A 23,293-nucleotide genomic window follows, 5' to 3' on the forward strand; every position below is an offset into this window, starting at 1 on the left:
TTCCCATTCAGAGTTATAATTATCAGTTGTGCATTCACTGACACTTTTGTATCCTCCCCTAGACCCACCCCTTCTTCTTACACTATTTTCTTTTAAACCAGTGGTTTGCTTTGAGCCGGTATCCCTTATCCCCCTCCCTTGATTAACTTCCCTTTCTGCCCCCTCCCTTGTTATTCCCCTCTTTTTGTTTTTAAAGGCCTATTAAATTCCCTCCCCCTTCTTCTCCCCTCCCTTTTTTGACCTCCCCACTCCCCTGCTCCCTTTGGTTTATCCCTTCTGACTTTCTCAGTAGGGTTAGATAGGGTTTTTTATCCCAATGGATAATAAAGCTACTCTTCCCTCTCTGGGTTAATTACACTGAGAGTAAGGTTTGATTATTACCTCTTAATGGTAATAATCTTCTTCTCCTTCTTATAATAGTATTTATCCCCTCCCCTTCCCATGCCCTCTTTGTGTTTAATAGAATATCCTATTTTTCTTATTTACTCAGATTTCTCTTGGTGTCCCCTACTATTCCCCTGACTCTTTCCCACCCCCTATGTCATCTTAGACCATTTAGTATCCTGTCCTCTCCCTATGAATTATTCTTCTGGTTGCTATAATAGTGAATATTATAATAGTGAGTAGAGTTCAATACAGAGAATTATACATAGCATTTCTCCACATAGTAATACAGATAATTAGATCTTATTTAAGCCCTTAAAGAGTCAAATTTTAAAAACTATGAGTTTTCTTTCTTTTCCCTCTGTTTCTTATTTACTTTTTCATGTTTCTCTTGATTTTTGTGGTTGGATATCAAACTTTCCTTTTAGTCCTGGTCTCTTTTGTGCAAAAACTTGGAAATCTTCAATTTTGTTGAATGCCCATATTTTCCTCTGGAAGTATATAGTCACTTTCGATGGGTAGTTGATCCGTGGCTGAAGGCCCAGCTCTCTTGCCTTTCTGAATATCATATTCCAAGCCTTGCGGTCTTTTAGCATGGAGGCTGCCAGATCCTGTGTGATCCTGATTGGTGCTCCTTGATATTTGAATTGTCTCTTTCTGGCTTCTTGTAAGATTTTTTCTTTTACCTGAAAGCTCTTGAATTTGGCTATTATATTCCTGGGTGTTGACTTTTCTGGGTCCAGTATAGAGGGTGATCTATGAATCCTTTCCATGTCTATATTGCCCTCTTGTTGTAGGACTTCAGGGCAATTTTGCTGAATAATTTCTTTAAGTATGGAGTCCAAGTTTCTATTAATTTCTGTTTTTTTTCTGGAAGACCAATGATTCTCAAATTGTCTCTTCTTGACCGGTTTTCTTGGTCTGTCACTTTCTCATTGAGATATTTCATGTTTCCTTGTATTTTATCAGTCTTTTGACTTTGTTTTATTTGTTCTTGTTGTCTTGAGAGATCATTGGCTTCTAATTGCTCAATTCTAGCCTTTAGGGACTGGTTTTCCTTTTCAATCTGGTCATTTCTCGTCTTCAGTTGGCTTGCCTCACTTTCCAATTGTGAAATTCTGCCTTTTAAACTGTTATTTTCTTGCCAGATCTCCTCCAACTTCCTCAACATCTCATTTTTGAACTCTTCAATAGCTTGTGACCAGTTTTCATTGTTTTGGGAAGGTTTGGATACTTGTTTGTCCTCCTCTATTGTCTGGATTTTCTCTGTGTAAAAGTTGTCGAGTGTTCCAGAGTTTTTCTTGATAATCTTTTTCTTCTGGGGTTCTCGGCTTGCCATTGTTATCCCTGCCCCTTTTCAGCTTTGTCTTCACACTCAGGGTCTGCCTGCACTTTCTAAGCTTCTGAGGGCTCCGGTCTCCTTGTCCTTGGGGTCAAGCCTCCTGGTCGTCTCCGGTCTGCCCCTCTGTCCAAAGCTCTTTCAGCAGTCTCAGGGGCTGCTTCCACAGCCTCGCTCCCATCTGCACCGGGTCCCCACTCGAGGTCCAAGCCTGCACTAGAGATCTTTGTCCCCGCCTAGGGCACTGCCTTCACCTGCGCAGATGCTCGGAAAGTCCGTGCGCTCGAGATCTTTGTCCGTGTCCAGGGCACTGCCTTTACCTGCGCAGATGCTCGGGAAAGTCCGTGCACGTTCTTTAGCTTCTTGGGGTCCTACGTCCTGCAGCTCTTAGGTACAAGCCCTGGAGCTGCCAGTGACTCACTGGTTGCCCCATTCCCGCTCTTGTGCGTTGCTCTTGGCACCATGCGTGGTGTGGGGGGGTGGTGGTGGAGGGGCTTCTTCCTCTCACGTTTTAGTGAGAGCTGTTTCACCCCTTTACAGCGTGGAAATGCCCCGGTTCCGCGTACCTTCAATGCTGCGCCCCGTTGTGGGGTTCCTTCGTTCGTCTGGATTCGTTTTTATGTCCCCTTGAGGAGTCCTGTATGCTTCGGTTAGGAGAGATCGAGCAGCTGCTCCTTACTCTGCCACCATCTTAACCGGAAGTCAATTTTTTGGTTTCTTAAAAAACATTTCTTATTTTATTGTTATTTTTTCTTTTTTTAGTACCTTATTTATCTTTCCTTTAAAATTTGTTATTTGTTTATTTTTAAAAACCCTTACCTTCCATCTGAGCTATGTATTGATTGTAAGGCAGAAGACTGGTAAAGGCTAGGTAATGGAAGTTAAGTGACTTGTCCAGGGTCCCATGGATAGGAAGTGTTTGAGGCCAGGTTTGAATCTGGGACCTTCTGTCTCCAGACCTGGCTCTCTAATATACTAAAACCACCTAGCTGCCCCCCTATATTTACCATTCATTTTTAGAAAATTTTGAGTTCCAAATTTTCTTTTATCTTTTTATCCTTCCCTCTCCTATGGAGAAGGTAAGAAATGTGACATCAGTTATACATGTGAAATAATACATAATATTTCCATATTATCCATGTTGAAAAAAAGGCAAGAAAAATAAAGTGAAAAATTTATGATTCAATCTCTACCAAGACTCTGTCAGTTCTGTCTTTGGAGCTGGATAGCATTTTCTATCCTGTCTTTTGGAATTGTATTGGGTAATAGATCGCTGCTTCTCTTCCGCTTTGGAACCAATACTTATTATTGGTTCCAAGATGGAAGTATAGGTTTTGTTTTCTTGAATTTCTAATATGTAGATGTTGAAGGATGACTGGAGTGAAAGAGAAAGATGGGGAATGAACATAAAGATCTATGCATCATCAGCATAGCCAAGTCAATCACAGTCGTTCATCGTTATATTGCCATTAATGTGTACAATGTTCTCCTGGTTCTGCTCACTTCACTTTGCATCAGTTTATGTCTTTCCAGGTTTTCTGAAACCATCCTGCTCATCATTTCTTATAGCATAATTGTATTCCATCACAATCATATACTCCAACTTGTTCAGCCATTCCCCAGTTGATGGGCATCCCCTTGATTTCTCATTCTTTACCACCACAAAAAGAAGTTATAAATATTTGGGTATAGTCCTTTCCCTTTTTCCTTTATCTCTTTGGGATACAGACCAAGTAGTTGTATGACAGAGTTTTGTAAACCTTTGGGAAGAGTTCTAGATTATCCTCCATAATGGTTGGACCAATTCACAACTCCACCAATAGTGCATTAGTATTCTCAGTTTTTCCATATCGCTTCCAACATTTGTCATATTTAGTTCTTGAATGAGATTTTTCCACTATCTCTTCTAAGATATCAATGTTCCTTATTATTCTTTCCTCCCTTGCTTTTCTGTTCTGAATCTCATTTCATTTTCTCCAAGTATTCTTTCAGTAGGTCAGACCAGGGCAATTTTTTTTCTCATAGACTCTTTTTTTTTTTTTTTAAAACCCTTTTACTTCGGTGTATTGTCTCATAGGTGGAAGAGTGGTAAGGGTGGGCAATGGGGGTCAAGTGACTTGCCCAGAGTCACACAGCTGGGAAGTGGCTGAGGCTGGGTTTGAACCTAGGACCTCCTGTCTCTAGGCCTGACTCTCACTCCACTGAGCTACCCAGCTGCCCATTCTCATAGACTCTTCACCTGGACTTAGTGTTATAATTTTCTCATGGTGGTTTAGAGTTTTCTTTAGCTTGCAGATGTGGGACTGTGCTTGGTTCAAACTCTAAAAATGAACTATAAGGCCTAACTAGGTCCCTTCTTCAAGTGACAATGGGCTTCGTGGGTGCTAGGTTCCCACCATAGGCTTCAGAGCCTACCAAGGATGGATTTTGCCTAGGACTTCTCTCCCACAGTCTGGTTTGGGCCAGTGGTTCCTGTAACACTCTAAGGTTGTTTTCTCTGTCTAATAGGCTAGGACTGAGTTAGTACTCTCTTGGGAACCAGCCAAGCTTTAGCTCTTGTTTCCTGCAGTGGTGTCCCTGAGTCTATCCCCTCTACCCCACTCCCTATTGCCCCGGCAAAGTGCAGGATTCTTTAAAGATGAGATAGTAAGCATTTGGACAGCCTGGAAGGTTCTGACCTCTTCCTTTCACCCTCCACATGCCTTGCAGAATTGTCTATCTTAGATTCTTCAAAAGACTGCAGAAATCTCTGTGGATTTCTGGCTAGGGGAAAGAGGTCTAGAGATCACTATTTCTAGACCTAGTAGAGTGGTGTACCTCTGTATCCCATGGAATGTTTTGGAGGGATCTGTCATTCTCTATACCCTAGCACACATCATTACCTCCTCACCACATCATGCCCTCAATAGAAAGTCCAGTTTGGCTGGACTGTAGAGTATAGGAAAAAAAAAAGCAATGTAAGCAATAATGCTGAAAAGTATATTGGAACCAGGTTGAAGGCTTTAAAATGTAAGAGGTGTTTATATTTTATTCTAGAAGCAATAGGGAACAATTGGGATATGGATGGCATGTTCAGACTGTGCTTTAGGGAAATCGCTTTGGCTGTTGTATATGGGATGGGGGCAAGAAGAGACCAATTAGTCAATACCAATATGTGGGATGAGAGAATGAGGAATAAAAGATAAGGCAAAATTTGTAGATTTGCGATACTGAAAGATGGTGGTACCATAGACAAAATCAAAGGAAGTTTGGAAGCACAGGTTTTTTTTTGAGGAAGATAATGGATTATTTCAGACATTGTTGAGTTGGAGATACCTGTGTTCAAAATATTAAATAAGTAGGAGCAGCTATGTGGCTCAGTGGACAGAGTCAGGCCTAGAGATGGGAGGTCTTAGTTTCAAATCTGACCTTCCTAGCTGTATAATCCTGGGAAAATCACTTAACCCGTATTGTCTAGCCTTTACCACTCTTCTGCTTTGGAACCAGTACTTAGTATTGATTCTAAAATGGAAGGGTTTTGTTTTCTTGAATTTCTAATAAGTAGATGGCGAAAGGGGACTAGAGCTAAAGAGAAAGATGGGGAATGGATATGAAGATCTGTGCATCATCAGCATAGAAATGATCATTAATCTCCCATAATTTATAGGGTATATAAAAAAAGTATAGTGGCCATGTTCAAGCTTATTAGGCTGGCAACTCTCAAAAATCATCTAATGCTTTATGCATTGCCTGGCACGTAGTAGGTGCTTAATATATTTTAATAAATTAATAAACTGGTCTACCAAATCAGAGAGAGTATAATTTGCATCAATGGAAAGAATCCAGGAATCGATAAAATAATGGGTTTCTTGAAGTTTTGGAGCAAATTACATATAAAGAAACCTACCGTGTAATTAGGATTTGAACCCCAGAACACTCTTTCCCAGCTCCCCATGTTCCTTCTCATGATATGTACTAATCTAGGGAAGATAGAAGTTTTGTGTGATCCCACCCTTTGCTCTCATTTTTTCCCGATCACAGTTGGGATAGCTGCCTTTACTCAGGCTTTTACTTTTGTCCTTTTATTTTCTTTTACTTTGAGTGATTATTAATAAATCTTATAAACTATAATACTTGGAGTTACTGGATATTAATTTAAATTTTACATTGATGGCTACCAGAAGTCTGGAATTATAGGACCCTCACTCTACTCTAAGTTATAGAGCAGTCTTTAAGGACAGATTAGATTTAGAAGCCTCCTTCCATTTCTGTTGTCCTCGAGCTACTGCAGTTCGTACCATCACTCCCCTCACTCCTGCTGTGGCCTCCCTACCACCAAAAATCTGAGAACTGCTTGGAAGCATCTTCTTTTTCCTGCCGGAAGGGTGAGATCCAAATCCTGTGGGGCTATTCACACACACACACACACACACACACACACACACACGGGTCTCAAGCCTGCACTAACTGCTTTTCAACAGGGGAATGCAGTATGGAGCAGCCTTTCCATGCTATCCACCCTAACCCCAGCCTGGCTAACCCAGGGGGGCTTCCATGCTCCTGGCTGTGGGGGTAGGGACTGAGGTGTCATGGGGGCCACTGGCTTTACCCCTAGGGGGGAGGGACGGAACTCTTCTCCCAAACATTCCTTGTGAGGCTTTTACTCCTAGCCAATGCATACTAGCGAGGCTAGGGATAACTACAGACAGGAAGTAGATTTGCAACCAATTTAATAAGTAGGATTGCAAGCATGGCCCAGTTTCCTGCCTATCCCAAACAGCTCCCATTCCCAGAGAGCCTTACCATTTTAGGATGTCTTTTCTTGCTGCCATTCTTGGGGGTTCTTGTACTGATAGGATACCTCGCAGTTGATAGCTTCAGTAATCTTGAGATTCAAGGGAGAGATTCATCTCCCTACACCTCTTGCCATTTTGACCTGCCCAGTCTCTGCAACACATCCAATATGGGGTTTGTCCAGACTATGCTCAGTGCGGGTATGGGGAACCCCAGAAATGTGACCAAAGGAATCTAAATGGATGATGATACTGGGGAGAAGGAACCTTAAAATATGGAGGTGAATTTTAAGCTTTTTCAGACTCCATTTGCCTTATTGATGTTAACTGTTTCAGTTTGTTCCCCTCCAAATAGTGAAGTCTCTGTAACACAGCTATCAAAATTGGAGAAAAGGACTCTTGGATCCATTGCTCACATGTAAAGAGAGCACCGTCTATTGATAATGAGTTACTGTATCCTGTCATGCTTATTACATTTGCTGATTTGTTTGTTTTAAGATTTAATTTTGTTTTTACATTTACATATTAAGTTAATCTATAATATTCTGTTATGCTATGTCACTTTCTGTTACTGTGTTTTGGTTATTAGCTATATTTTTTGTTGCATTGTCTTTATTTGTACCGTCCTATTCTTAGACTGGAGAAAATACCATTATAAAAGTCCATAAACTAGTTGGACAAAACCTGTATTAGTAACCTTTGGAGAAGTTGATGTGCTCTTCTGATTTTGGGAATTTTGGTACTTCCTTCAATGTGCATTAGCCTCTGTACTACTGTTTTAAAAAGCTGTTACTTGGTGAAAATTATGTGCACTCATACTATGGCTCATGGCCCAGTTAAAAAGGAAATGGGTCTCATTTTGGGGTGAGAAACCTTTGTATTATGCCTCTCTTTGGCAAATACAGTGTGTCACTGATGGTGAACTATATATTTTTGATTTAAAAAAAAGTTTTATTATTGTTTTTCCTTGTATGTGCTATAGAGCATTTTGAGTTTTTCTTTTTCTCTCATTTTTTGTACTTGAAGCACATATTACCAGTATTAATTTTTTTTGCTATTGCAATAGGGTAAGTTTAAAATGTTCATTAGCCCTAATGTCAATGCATACCCAAAAGCTTTAGACTATGGGAACCTGCCATTGATTGTTAAATATTATGGGACTTTGATTAATGATTGTGTCTAATTCCACGTGAAGGGATCACTAAAGAGCCACTGCAAAGTGTCAAGGAGCACAAAGTTAACCTGCACAATGCCAAGGAGCACAACATCAAGGAGATCAGTGGGATTAAAGAGATTCTGCACCAAGACAGGGGACTTAAACTTATTTTGGGGTTCAAGGAAGCAGCTGTTGCAAAGTCAGATGCAGGATTCCCTTGTGCCAGATTCAGACTTCTACCAAGAAGTACCTCAGTTTGGCTGCCATTTTGGCTCCTCTATCCCTGAGAGCAAAGGTAAAATCAGACCAGAGAATGCTATTTCCTGTCTGCTTCAAAATCTAGTCCCTTTTCTGTCTTTTATGGTATGGCAGTTTTCTAGTGTCCTGGCTGCTGATTGGGTAAGTGCATAATTGCTACTATAGGCTTGTGGGACATAAATCACTTTAATTGGGCCCTGGTTCAAGGACCTGTTAGAGCCTTATTTTTCCTTACTTAGAATTTTTACAAATGAGACTTTGATATTTTATATTTCATTCAGAAGTTACTTTTTCTCTTTTATTTGGGGTTTTTAATGTTTTTTTTAAATTTTCTTTTCACTATTAATTCATATACCTCATAACTCAGTCATGTATCCCAGGGTAATCCATGTGTTGGTCAATATCCTCCTCGGGGGATTTTATTATTGTCATAAAATTCTAGATTTATAAAAAATTTTTTTGTTTGGGAGTAATTTTAGGATAAGAAACTTGCTACCTCCATGAATTGAGAAAGTAAACTGTTTGAAGAAGATGGAGATGCCTGCAGAAACCACACATTGGACCAAAAGATCCAGAGTGAACTTTGGGATGTAGTGAAATTGAACTGTGGGGATTGAATGAATTTATTTTGAATATAAACTCTTATGCCGAAGGGAACTGCCCCCTAATTGGGGGCAATCCCCTTTGCCATAAGAGTTTATATTCAAAATAAATTCAATCTATCATAACATTGGTTATTGGCTCTCTTTATTATTACACTCCTAACAATATGTACTAATGTAGGGAAGATTTTTGTAAGTTTTGTAAGAAGTTTTGTGTAACCCTGCCCCTCACTCTCTTTTTTCCTACGAATATGGCTGGGAAAGTTGCCTTTACTCGAGCTTTTATTTTTGTTCTTATATTCTTTTCTACTTCAAATGATTATTAATAAATCTTATAAAATATAATGCTTGTTGTTAATTTTAATCTTGCAATACCTACTCACCTAAATAGCAATGATAAATCCTGGATTTGCTAAGGAAGTCCCATTTTCAAGAAAAGGAAGGCAGATTGGTGAAGTGGGAGGAACATTGGATTGGGAGTCAGGAAACATAGTTCTGGGTCCTGGATCAGTCCCCAATAAGCCCTATGACTTTTGTGATTTTGTCACTTTTTTCTCTTTGGGCTTGATCCCAGCTTCATGTGCCATTAGTCCTCTTCAAATACAAATGATGAACCACAGCAGTATCTGTTTGGGCTATAAACTAATTTGTATGCCAAAGGAGTGGGGTTGGAAACAAATAATATATGTCTCTTCCAGTTCTGAAGGTCTAATTGTTCTTTAAAACAAAGACTATGTTTGACAAGGTATTAAAATGCAGAATCCTTTCCAGACTGTGTCACCATTTTTGGTTCAGAAAACACGGCCACTGTGAACAGATGGTCTTTGCTCTTTAGAAGCAGATAATTAGCGGGCTATAATACTTAAAATTTCACAATCACAACAGACAACTCAGTTGTCTTTTTCTCTAATGGATCAAATGAAGATGATTATTCTTCAAAATTATTAGATGAGTAACCCTCCATGATGGTACTAGGGCATCATACCCCTGTTTACAGATTGGCAGAGCTCCGGTCAGTTCAAAAGTTATCCAATTAAGGAAACTAATAATTATATTACCTTCAAAAGATGAAGTGGACCCTGGAGACAAATATGCTTGAAGATAGTTTTTTAAGGCAAGGGCTGCAAGCAATTTGTGAAATCATTTCCTGTTTGCCTGAAGCTGTTAAAATCAAACTTGGTTCCGTATGATGCCTTAGAAGTGGTTCTTCTATGTTCTATTCAAATCTCCTAATGAGCAAGAATTACCTAAATGACTCAATACATATCCGTGGAATTTTCTTTCTTGGTATTCATTCCTAGGATTCCTGAAGTCTTTCTGGACACAAATTACAAGTCAAATTTAGGAACTATAAAAAATGTATTTGCATTATTCAAAAAGATCTGTGATCTCATGATTTACAGTTCCTTCCAAAGATGCAGGCTATGGTACACTCATGCTTGCCTATCCTCTATGACTCTTGTCCATGCTTCAGTTCACCAACAGTGGGGTCCACCCACCTAACCTGCTTTCGTCTGACATTAAAATCTTTTTTCCCCTTTAACCTGCTCTGTGATTTCACAGGGCAGAGAAACTGCCATTAAGGACTATGAATGCAGATCAGTAGTTACTCTTCAATTTAATATCTTGGGAACTGCTTGGGAAATTGAGTGAATTCAGTGTTTTTCTCAAGCATTTACTAAGCATTACCATATTCCATGCATTATGCTAAGTGTTGGAGATGCCAAAAAAAGCAGAAATAGTTCCCACTCACAGGAAACTTAAATTCTAATTGGGGAAACAATATATAATTAACTAGGTACATAGAGCATCTATAAAGAATAGATGGAAGACAATTAAGGAATGGAAGGAATTAAAAGTTATGGGAATAGCCAGAACAGTTTCATGCAGAATATGGGATCTGAGCTGTCTTGAAAGAAACAAGGAAAAACCAATAAGAGGAGATGAATGGGCAGAGAATTCTGGGTGCTTTTTATAAAGTTTTGTCCAGATTAAGTAACGTGTCCAGAGTAACACAGCTTGTATATGTCAAAGGCAGATTTTAACCCAGATCTTCTAATCTCCACAGCCAGCTTTCTATCTAGAGCAGTGATTCCCAAAGTGGGTGCCACCACCCCCTGGGGGGTGCTGCAGCAATCCAGGGGAGCTGTGATGGCCACAGGTGCATTTGGGGGCAGTGAATAAGTGAATAATAAGGGGGTGGTGATAGTATGGGACAGGGGGCACTAAGTATTATTTTTTCTGTAAAGGGGGCGGTAGGCCAAAAAAGTTTGGGAACCACTGATCTAGAGGCAACAAAGTGCCCTAGGGGATAGAACATTAGACCTTAATTCAGGAAAACCCAATTTCAAATACTACCTTAGACACTTTAACTATATGACCTTGGCCGAGTCTTTTAACTATTTTCTGTCTTTACTTCCTCCACTGTAAAATGGGGGGGTAATGGAACCTATCTCCAAGGGATGTTTTTAGGATGAATATTTGCAAAGAGGCTCAGCACAGTGTGAGCTTGTAATAGTCACTTAATAAATGCTTTTCTCCTATTTGCTATGTTCTTTGTTATGTCCCTGCGATACTCTTCAAGATTTCTTAGGACTAATATTCTATGGTTCTATGAAAGAAATGCAAATTTAAAGAACACAGGCAGAGAGAATTCCATGTAGATGGAGAGACCCTCTGTCCTATGCCCCTTCCCCCAACTCCTCAGTAAGCTTTTAGTGGTAGGTAAGAGTAGTAGTAGGTACACAACTAAGAAGCAGGACTAGTAAAGCTGATGCTTTTCCAACAGTCTTCTCAGTTAGGTGGCTTGAAGATAGGAAGACTGAACTTCTTGAGCTCAAATCTGGCTTCTTCAGACACTTACTAGTTGTGGGCCACTCTGGCAAATCATCTAATCCTGTTTGCCTCAGTTTCCTCATCTGTAAAATGAGCTGGAGAAGAAAATGGCAAATTACTCCAGTTATCTCTGCCAAGAAAACCCCAAATGGTATGATAGAGGTGGACATGACTGAAGTCTTTCATTTGATTATTTCAGACACTAATAAGTAGGTCTCAATCCTTCCTCATTAGTTCACATATACCTAGGGTCTTCTCACGACAGTCTTCTTAACCTAACTGCCTTCTTTCTCTATATTCCAGGTAATTTTCGCTATTCCTCCTTTAAAAAAAGGAATTGAGTTATTATACTCCCCCTTCCACCAGAATCTTCCTTGTAACAAAGAAGGAAAGGGAGTTGAATAAGAACCTATCGAGTCTACTAAGAGGCAGCAAAGTGGAGGTTCTGGGTTCAAATATAGCTTCAGACACTTCCAAGCTGTGTGACCCTGGGCAAGTCATTTAACCCCAATTGCCTAGCCTTTACTGATCTTCTGTTTTCGAATCAATACTTAGTATTGATTCTAAGACAGAAGGTACAGGGATTTTTTTAGAGCCTACTATATATATATTATTAGTATATTAAGTATTAAAGTATTAACATATTAGTATTATAATATTACATATAGTACATATAAAAATATATAAAATATATAGTGTAATATTCTATTTAGTATAATATAAAAGTGCCTACCACATTATATGAATAATATGGGAATATATTTTGTGTGATAATGCATGAACCCAGATTAAATTATTAGCTTGTCAGCTCCAGGAGGGGGGGAAGAGAAGTAGGAAGAGAGACAATATGGATCATATAACTTTGGAAAACTTGTATTGAAATTTTTTATTAAAATAAAAACATTTCTTTAAGAATTTAGGGCAGTGGAAAAAAATAAAGGCAGAAAAATATGTAAAATAAAAAATTTTAATCATGCACTAAAAAAAATGAAGAGCCAGGCAGACACGATGCCAAAGTGCTTTACAACTGCCAATCAATCCTCATAACAACCTAGGAGTTGGATGCTTGCTAAGGATCCTTATTTTACAGATGAAGAAACTAGGTCACAGAGATGACTTGCCCAAGGTCACATAATTAGTAACACCTGAGGGAAGCCTGAACTCCAGGTATCCCACTCTATCCACTGTGCCAAATAGCAAAACAAGCCCATCTAGCAATGGAGCCTGACATCATCTGTGACACTACGTATCCTCAGTCGACCATCCATCTCTCTACTGAGAGGTTCTGTGCTACTTCTGAATCTTCCAGCCAGAATAACTATGCCAGAGAAGATAGTTGAGGTCAAGAGGGGCAACAGCATTGCATAGTCAAGCCTTCCTTTATATACCCAAGGATTGGCGTGCTTCCTTTAAGTGCTAGAAAGTGAAGAATCAAGTGAATTTATCATTTCCTTGGTTAGTCTTTGCAGCATTATGTGCATGTGTGTATTATGTATTAACTAGGGGACATAAAGAATAAAGCTTTGGACTCAGAGTCAGGAAGCCCTAAATTCAAATTTAGCCTAGATGTTTACTAGCTATGTGGACCTGGACAAGGCACTGACTGACCTGTCTGCCTCAGGTTCCTCATGTACAAAATGAGGATAATAATAGCACCTATCTCCCAGGGTGACTAGGAAAATGAAATGAGATCCTATTTGTAAAATACTCTGCACACCTGGTAGTGCTAAATAAATGCTAGCTATTGTTGTAATTTGAGGAAATTAGGTGGCACAGTGGCCTGTGGGCTTGGGTGTCAGAAAGATCCACCTGCAAATTTGGTCCAACACTAGCTGTGTGACTCCACTGGCCTCATTTTCTTAAACTGTAAAATGTGAGTGTGGGTAGTAATAGCATTATGAAGATCAAATGAGATAGCATTTATAAAACACTTACTGCAGGTTCTGGCACATAGACTCTTAATAATGTCTTCCTCTCCCCTTCCCTCCCTCTCATTCCTTCCTTTCCTCCCCCCCTCCTGCCTTTCTTTCTCTCCTTCCCTATCTCATTCCTTCTTTTTTGCCTTTCTTCCCTCTCATTCCTTCCTTTCCTCCTTTCCTTTCCTTCCCTTCTCTCATTTCTTCCTTCTTCCTCTCCTTCCTGCCTTCCTTCCCTCTCATTCCTTCCTTCCCCCGCTCTCTTTCCTTCCTTCCTGATTCAAAATGTATAGGTAGCAGAGACAGAGAAAGGGAGGGTGAGTTCTTGCCCTTCCGATACCTGACCCTGCACATTCCCTTAGTGCGGTGATGGGCAAACTTTTTTAAAGAGGGGGTCAAAGGAAAGGAAATGCTCATCTGTCAGTCTGTTTCTAAGGCAACTCTGAAGTTTCATTGTTTTGTATCCTACTCATTGTATTCGTCAGATTAGGAATAATGTCCTGTAGTGGGATAGAACATTTCAGGGGGCTGCATCTGGCCTGCCAGCGGTAGTTTGCCCATCACTGTCCTATGAGAGCTGGAAGAGAGACTCATCATATAGATTTTCTTGTCTCCCCTCTATCAAACATTGGTCACTGGCTCTCTATTATTACACCTAGTGAGTGTGGAATAAGCATATAGGTACGGCAGTTCATACAGGGAGGATAGCCAAGTTAAAATCAATATCGAATATCAATATCAGTGAGTCAACTAACATCTATTAATGTGCCAGGCATTGTGTTAAGTCCTGGATACATAAGGAAAGAGGGAAAAACCCCAGTCTAACATGTAAGCCATTTGTGTGTAATCCATGTTACAAATAAGATATATTCAGCTCCAATATTAAATTCCTTTGGATAAGGCTTGGATAGTGCTTTTCCTATAGCCTGTCCCCCCCGCCTTGCAATCCCTTCCCCAACTACCCTGCATATACCTCCTTTTACTTTTTAAAAAATTCTAGGCTTGAAAGGACAATATTATGGTGTCTCAGAAGACTTTCCAATCATCTTAAAAGACAAATGCATTTGCTTTATAAAACTTTGGACTCAAGAGTGACATTCCCTCCAGGCCTATAATTGTATGAAATACAAATAAATCTTAAATAGTCTTGAATTTTTCCCGAGTGTGGATTGACTGGACTTGAGTAAATTAACCTTTTCTTTTTTAAGTTACCTAAGAAATGCAGAGATCAGTATATAAATGCATGATGAAATACTTGACTTTTCAAATTTGAAGTAGGTACATCATAGATAGCTGGACTCACAAGAGTCCAGAGGACATGGGTTCAAATTCTAACCTCTCTAGTTTCCTTATATTTAAATAAGAGGGTCAGCCTGGAATGTCCCCAGGTCCTGTCCAGATCTCCCTCTCTGTTCTGATGATTCATTTCTTCACTGTGGTCTGGAGATAACGGTGGGTTTTAGAAGCCTGCAACAGTAGAGTCCTGATGCTGTCAGTTCCTGCCAAGCTAGACAGTCTTTAAGTTTAGCCCTATGAACAGACTGTTGTGTTTATCAGAAGGTAAGTGTGGGTAGGTCCAGAGAGGTTTTTCACCCAAAGGTTGACTATAGTCATTCACAAACCCATTTACAAATAAATCTAAATTTAACCTTGAATTTTTCCTGAGTGAAGATTGACTGGACTTGAGTAAATGAACCTTTTCTTTTTTGAGTTACCTAAGAAATGCAGAGACCAGTATATAAATGCATGATGAAATTCTTGAGTTTTCAAATTTCACATTTCAAATCATAGGATGTGGAGCCTTCAGACAAACAAAATCTGGGATCTTTTAATAACAAATCAGCGACAGGCATGCGATACATTGAAATAGACACTATTTATTTCCTTTAAGTCAAGCAGTGTAATTTGCCAGTAAGTAAGTGTTAAGTGTCAAGTGTGAAATCTGTACACGTTTTCCCACCAATGACTGCAGAATCCAAGCTACAGCCAGTAACCAGGACGGAAATCTCACTATACAATGAAGTCTACAATGGAGCTATAATGTCAGGTGAAGAATTAGCCATCACCTCAGAGATGCCAGAGGCAAAACATTAGCACCAGATTTCTCTTAAGCAATATATAGTTATTTACAAACTTATGTACAGGGAGACACAAGAATCTTTGGGTCCCTTCTAACCAAACATTTCAGAAGAGGTAAAAGAGGGAATGGATTGGGGCAGTGATGAAAAAGACACTGCTTTGCTGAACTGTATTGCTATGTGTGAGAGACGCCTAAATCAAAATATTAGATACAGACACAAATTATATTATTCACATTACACATACATTTGTCCTCAAAACAACCACAGTAACTATATTGTACTCTGCATCACTGAAGAGAATACTCTGACGGACATAATCATAAATTTTTTAGTAACAAAATCAGCAACATGCTTAATACACTGAATTTCCTTTAAGGGAGGAGTAGGAGCAGGCAAGGAATGGGAGATTACATTCTATCTTCATCTAACTTTTTTTAAAGCATTTAAATTTTAAAAATTCTTTAAGTTAGCTTAGCTACAATGAAAGAGGTGGGAATCAAGGACAAAGAATATCATTTGCCTTGATATTACTTGTTATAGCAGCAAATGACTTCTGGGCAGAAGGGAGACTACTTCATTAGAAGTTTAGAGGCTTTCCAACTGGAGATGGGAGTTGGGGGAGATAGTTTAATGTAATAGGAATAAAAAGTTTGGAAAAAAAAATCAGTCTACATTGGGGTAGAAAGAGTGGCTTATATATGTATGCATACACATATTCAAAGATTCGTAGATGTATGAATTCATTGATATGGAAGGCTCTTCCAATGATGCAGAATGTCTGCCCACATGTATGCAAGTATTTAATTTTGTATGTATTTTCCTCTGAAGCTGGGGGAAGGGTGGGAATCTCCTAATTAGCAACTTCATCAAAATTGACAAAGGACTTCCAGAAGTATAAATGTTAAGAGTTGTGTTATGGTTAGGAACTGATTTCTTTTTCAGTTTAGTGAGTGTATTTTCTCACTGTTCTTTAAAAGTTCATGTGTGTGGGTGTATATATGTAGTTCTTCCAATGGATATTGAAAGGAAGGCTGGCCCATCTAATTTGGAAAACATTCTGTAGAAAGAGAACAATTAAAAAAGTATTAAAATGGTCCCTTAACAATAGTCCTACTACGACCTAAAATATGAAGTTGTTCAAGGTCTCCTCGTGCCCTGAAATGTGCACTGAATTAGAAAATGATTTCTGTGGAAGCACATCACTTCCAAATTCTCTTCTGTGAAAATAACCAGGCTACTGAAAGCACAGGAAAACAACCTTTTCTTATGTTGGAATTTTGGTTTATGAGGAATAAAAACAGGATACAAACTTGTAGAAAACAGTTAGGAAAAGATTCCACACAGCAATCATACATTTTGGGTGTTGGCTAAAAGTAGGGTTAGACAAATTACAGAATGAAATGTGTCCAAAAAGCTTTGGTGACACACTTAAGGACTTCGGAAGAGGTAAGCAGTGTTGAGTGTCATTCTTTTTGTGACTATGTGCACACAAAATGACTGGGATATAGGGCAAAAGGAAATATAGATTATATTAAGATGTTCTGGTGAAACATCAATCCTTAATCCTAACGGCCATGCTACTTACTGCTAGGGACATTTTCAAAAATAATGAACTGAGTCAGCAAGGAAACATCATTTGAGTTGAAGCAAAGAAAAACACACACAAAAAAAAGAAGCATGCACACTTATTTCTGTAAGTGGTGCTTCAATCTCAGGATGTCTGAGCCAACTGTTTAGGTATTCAATTTCACAACTGGTTCTAAACCTCTAACAGACCATTCACCTTTCCAAAGTGTTAATAAATTATTATCATCTGCTAGGACCAGATAACATCATTATATAATCTGATAAATTAATGCTCATAAGGTTAAATGAGATGGAACATATAGGAAAATGCAGCCCAGCTCCCTGGATGAATTATTTCGAGATCTGCACCAGAGTTCGTCTGCCTCTGAGAGGTCTCATTTCCTTAGTAAGGCTGCACATTGTCCACATCCTCATTTAAATTGGCTTCATCAACAATCCGTACAGCATCTGTAGACAGGAGAAATAGTAGCTATTTCATTAAAAAATTATCTGCATGCACTACTGGAACAGACTTCACAAAACACCGAATTTGAAGCTTAAAATTTTCTCTAGTTTTTCACTGGCAGTCATTTCTAAAGACGGAAGGATAAGATGAGCCACTAAGCTCAGCACTGAGAAGGAACTACAAAAAAATTTAAATACATCATCCAAACAAAACAAACAAGGAAGTTATTGCTTTTGTAAAATAGCAATTTTGCTATTTTTCTTTAAGGATTCTTTCCACAGGGCATAAATATAAGCTGAGTCCCCCCCACCCCCACCCCCTACTTTGCACACTCAGAAAGTGGGCTCAAAAAGAACCTTGTTCCAGTCCTCCACCAGGGCGTTTCTCCTTTTACTTGGCCCGTTCTGGCGGGAGGCTCTCAGTCAAACACTTCAGCTGCTCCTCGCCCAGCTTGATTTTATCTTCTAGTTCCCGTTGCTCGATGATGAGGGCTGACTTCATCTTCACGAAGTGCTCATAGTCTGCCAGGCTTTCCCCGCTCAGGTAGCTGGCCAGAATGTCAAAGACGATGCGCTCCCGGCGGTCCAGGTTCTCCTTGAGTTCTTTTGCATCTTCGTGCTGGCGCGTGAGCAGTTTTTGCTTTTCCAGGAGCGTTCGCTAGAGGTAGAGAAAGTGCGATATTTAAGAAGCAGGCATGGAGATGAACGAGAGATGGGGCAGTAGGCAAGGCTGGAGGAGGTCCCTGCAAGGGTTACTGTCATCTCCTCTGTTGACTACCTGTAAAACAGTTGTCTCTTTCTTTCACACACACACCCCCACTCTGTCCACTCCCCAAAATTTTAGCTCTGAAGGCTATTATTTGTTTTAGGGATAGGGACTGAATCTGAAATTTCTTATTTTAGAGAACCCCTAAATGAAGAAACTTTTTCTACCAATGTCAGTAAACACTTTGTTTTTAATAGGTTTGAAAGGATAATTATGTTGCTGTGCATGGGGCTAGGGTTTGGTTTTATGATTTCTTTGGTACAAAGAATGTCCAAATGGGGGGATTCTTTACCAATACAGACAGGCATTTTCTCTGGAACTTATCATCTTAGAGGGTTGCCTGGAGCACCAAGAGGTTAAAGGACTCGAGTGAGATCAGAAAGCCAGTATATTTCAGTCAAGGTTGGGTCTTCCTGGCTCCAAGGCCAGCTTTCTATCTATTACACTCTATTTCCTCTCACAATATTTGCTTTATGAGATAATTATTTGTTTGCCTCCATTTTCTCATCTGTAAAATGAGCTAGAGGAGGAAATGGCAAACTACTCCAGTATCTTTGCCAAGAAAATCTCAAAATGGGGTCACAAAGTCAGGCACAACTGAAAAAAAAATTATTATTATTTGGAAGGGAAGACCTTTTCTAGACCTTCATACATAAAACAATCTTTAAGAAGACCTGAAGGTCCAAAATTGTATGATTTTAAAATAAAAAAATTCATTACCTTCTCCCATATACCTGCTTCTCCCTCTAAACTCTCATCTAAATGAATGGCACCCACTGGATCAGGCTTTTAACCTTGAAGTCATCCTCGATTTTCCCTGCCTTGCCCTCACTCTGTAATCCAAGTAATTGCCGAGTTCCTTATAAACGTTACAGGGTCATCGAAAGGGAAGTGCTTTGTATTCCTTAAGAGAGCTCTATTATGTCATACTGCTACTCAATTCTCATTACGATTTAGATTTTTAAACAAGTTTACATCTTGAGTCTTAAATCAAATTATAAATGCTATGTGAGCAATAGTGTGTACTTTCTAGTGTCCCCAACAAGTGTTCAGTATTTATTGAGGAAATGAATTAGACTAAGAAGGGTAAATAGGGGAAAAAATTTTTCAAAATATCAACTGAAATGATAGCTAAGACACTTATTTTTCTAAATGAAGTCCCTATCTTCAGCTTTTGGATGATAATTACGCCTGTCTCTCCTTCACACTCTCTATGGCCCAGATTAATTGGTCTTCCTGAAGTTCCTCACAAACAACCTTCCATCTTCCTCTCTGTGTCTTTGCATGGGTTGGAATGTATATCTTTTGTAGACCCATTTCTTAAAATCCCTCCTGGGTTTTTTTTAAAAGCTCAGCCAAATGTCACCTGCTACATGAGACTTTCCTAAGTGCCTCTCTCTCTCTGAAAAAAGAAACATCCTATGCTGTATTGACTTTGTATATATTTATCTACATAAATATACAAATAAATGTATATTCTCTAATAGAATGTGAACAGCCTCAGTGCCCACCCAGCACAATGCCTGGCATACATATAGTAAAGGCTTAATAGAAAATGTTTATTGAGCCAATGGTAGATAAAATTCATAATTGTGTGTGTGTAGCAGTTGTAAAATGAAGGTAATGGACAAGATGATCTCTAAATTCTGATTTAAATCTAAATTCGGTCCTCTATAGAAGGTTCCTTTTCTGGCTCTAAAACCCTCTGATCTCAGGTCCCCATATATACATTTCATAGTTAATATTCATAGTGTTCCTAAGAAAATGCAATACCTGAAAGAACAAAATCTATTCTCTACCCTATTCTTTCCTCTCTTCTGTAAAGAGAAATTTGTATTTATGGTGTAGTATAATAGAAATACCCTTGAACTTGAGAGTTAGAAGATCTAGTCCTATCTGTGACACTAGGCGATGAAAGAAACCAACTATTTAACCTCCCTGAGAGTTTCTTCATCTGTAAAATGTATCTTTTATCCTTGCACCACCTCCTTCCCCTGGGTATTGTGAGAAAAGCATTTTATAAATCTTTAAAGGTTTATATAAATTTGAGTTATTATGACTTCAGTATTTCTAAAGATCTAGATGTGTGAATTTCCTTTACCAATGTAATGAATTTATATAAATTTGAGTAATTATTATCCCTTTAATATATTTAAACATCTAGCTAGGGGTATTTTCTTTACCAATGAAATCCCTCTGTGACTTGGTAGATGTTATCTTGGATTGCTATGACCAAAAAACCCCATCATTGGGATATGATTGGGGATGTAGACTCTAAATGATCACCCTAGTGCAAATATGGAAATAGGTCTTGATCAATGACACATGTAAGACCCAGTGGAATTGCACATTAGTTACAGCAGGGGGTGGGAGGAGGGGAGGGAAAGAGCATAAATCATGTAACCATGGAAAATTTCTCTTAATCAATTAAATAAAATTAAAAAACCCCCATCATCATGTGGTAGGACAAATTCTGATGATAGAACTTTTTGAATGTGGTCAGATTGACCCTCAGGTAACAGACATGGAATTTATCATGAGGTCCATTGCTGAAAACCTTTTAAATAAGGTAAGGTCTTCCAGAGCTAAAACTGTTGGTTTGGTCTTTTGAGGACCCAAGGTCAACTCTGTGCCAAGAGAAAAGGCATCAGGATAATGGCAGATTCAGTGGAGAATGGGAATGTGTGTATGTATTGTCAGTTTAAGGTATGTGTGTGGTTTTTTTCCCTTACCTGTTCCTCAGGTGATGTATTTTCATCCAAATTATTCAGAGCATTTTCTACACGGGCTAATCTTCCAGACAGGGACAAAAGGAGGTTCACCACTTTGTCAAGATCTCCAATGAACATCCTGAACTTGTCAAATTCATTTGGTTTGCAGACATCTTTCACGATGGCTTCCACCTCATCCCCAAGAGCATTGTTGTTTTGAATATCCTCCAATAGGGTCTCTCGGGCTTCCCGGAGCACCTTCAGCTTCCGGCTGATGCTGTCAATGAGCTCTTGCTGTGGAAGGGCAAGAAGGCACAAAACACATTTAACTCCATTTTCCAATTAGATGAAAAAATTAACAGCTGCTACAAAGCTTTGCCGATTTAAACAAAAATAGAATTTGTAGGTAGGTTGAAGTTTACCTTTGCATTACCTAAAAAATAAATTTTAAGTTCAATTAAGTAATTAATTAATGTTATTTCCCCATAGTTACATGAATCATGTTCTTTCCCTCCCCTCCTCCCACCACCCTCCTATAGCCGATGTGCAATTCCACTAGGTTTTACATTTTGTCACTGATCAAGACCTATTTCCATATTATTAATTAAAAATATTTTTTTAAGTATTACTGGAGCAATAAAGACTAGAACTTAAAATTTTACTATTATTATTACTTCTATTGCTAGTGCTACTGCTACTAAACTCTCTAGCATTTTTAGGGCACTTTAAGACTTTGCAAATGTGATCTCATTTCATTTGTACAACAACCCTGTGAGATATTATCAGCCCCAATTTACAGATGAAAAAAGGGAGGCTAGGGAAAGTTGTGATAAATGTATGTCAAAGTCATACATTTAGAGGCAGGTCTTCCTGACACCAAGTTCAGTGATTTATCCACATAGGTCACTACTATATGATCTATTCTAGTTAGGTATCCTTTTATGATTATAAAAAGTTATAACATCTGAAGTTAATAGCACCTACTTCTAATTAGTGACAATGTAGTAAGATGGAAAGAATGTTATTCTTAGAATTAATAAAAACCCACTTCTGAATCCTACCTCTATCTACCTTTGTGGCCATGGGCAATTTGCTTAATATTTCTGAATCTGTTTCTTCATGTGTAAAATGAGGATAATAAAAGCTGCAAAACCTACCTCATAAGTTTGTTGTAAAGATCAAATGAGATGATGAATGAAAAGCCCTTTGTATGCTATAAAAACATTACCTATTATTATTTTAACTTTTTTCCCCCAAGACTATAGAGACCTCACAAATTAATTTAGTTGAGTTCTTTTGAGACTTTCAAGTGGAGTATAACATATAAATTATTTACATCTAGCAATCCTATTGTTTTTCTTTATTTCATGAGTAGATCCCTTGTGGCAGATTTATGGGAGGACAGAGACAAGAGATACATAGAGTAAGACAGCTGGAGGAAATACCCACACCAATGAAATCATACTATAGCTACAATGAAGTATTAGTCCCATTACTAAGGTTTCTTGCAAAACATAGAGAAGTGAAGACTGAAAAAATGATTCAAGTGAGTGTTGAAAATGTCTTTTATTGAAATCACTTCTACCAATCAGTAACATTTACATTTTTTTTAAACCTTTATCTTCTGTCTTAGGATTAATAGTTTGTATTGGTTCCAAAGCAGAGAAGTGGTTTAAGGGCTGGGAAAAGAGAATTAAGTGACTTGCCCAGGGTCATATAGTTAGGAAATGTCTGAGCCCAGGTTTGAACCTATTGTCTCTAGACCTGGCTCTCAATCCACTGAGCCACCTAATTGCCATCCTGTCCACCCCCCACCTCAATTTTTAAAAAAATGTTAAATACTAAAGATGTGATGAAAGGGAGAGCCATGGAGGTACCACATCCCTCAGTCATTGACACCACTTAAACCTGAAAATCACAAAAGGTCCCTTTTTTCAATAACCACATCCTGGATTCTGAGGTGGTGGTGGATTCTAGCATATACATAAATACATAAGAAATGATGATTGGAAAACAGATGTGGATGATGAGCTAAATAAAATTCCAGGTGCAGATTAAGTCAAGGATAAAGGAAAAAAATCAGAATTTAAAAATTCATCAAGGATTTTAAAAATCAAATCATCTATGAAAGGAAACACTTTATTCAAGATTGGAATTAAAAAACAAAACAAGCCAAGAGTAAGCCACATTTCATCAAAGAATGAGAGGTTTTATAGCTTAATAAACTATGATAGGTGAAATTGGATTCTATGCCTCTCTAAACTTGTAATTAGTACAGGAAGAAGTAATTAAGGCCAGCAACTCTTTTTCTGTGTGAAGGAAACATATCAGAATGAACAAATAGCTAAACTATTGCTCCTGCACATTGCTGACTAAATACCCTGACCTACCATAGCTTCTAAGATGAGTATAAATAATTCTTCAAGAAAATTGAGATCAATT

General features: G+C 38.6%; 1 protein-coding gene across 1 annotated transcript in view; it reads right to left on the reverse strand.

The window, feature by feature from the left end:
- Positions 1 to 15,119: 15,119 nt before the first annotated feature.
- Positions 15,120 to 23,293, reverse strand: part of SHROOM2 (shroom family member 2) — a 258,104-nt gene continuing 249,930 nt past the window's right edge. Inside the window, exons 11-13 of the mRNA XM_044670384.1 lie at positions 20,873 to 21,145; positions 17,732 to 18,032; positions 15,120 to 16,400 (exon numbers count right to left, since the gene is read on the reverse strand). Coding sequence (XP_044526319.1) covers positions 17,766 to 18,032; positions 20,873 to 21,145 — 540 coding nt within the window. The 3' untranslated portion in view covers positions 15,120 to 16,400; positions 17,732 to 17,765. The remainder of the gene's footprint in view (positions 16,401 to 17,731; positions 18,033 to 20,872; positions 21,146 to 23,293) is intronic.

This window comes from Gracilinanus agilis, chromosome 3, assembly GCF_016433145.1.
Source record: "Gracilinanus agilis isolate LMUSP501 chromosome 3, AgileGrace, whole genome shotgun sequence".
Classification (NCBI taxonomy): Eukaryota; Metazoa; Chordata; class Mammalia; order Didelphimorphia; family Didelphidae; genus Gracilinanus; species Gracilinanus agilis.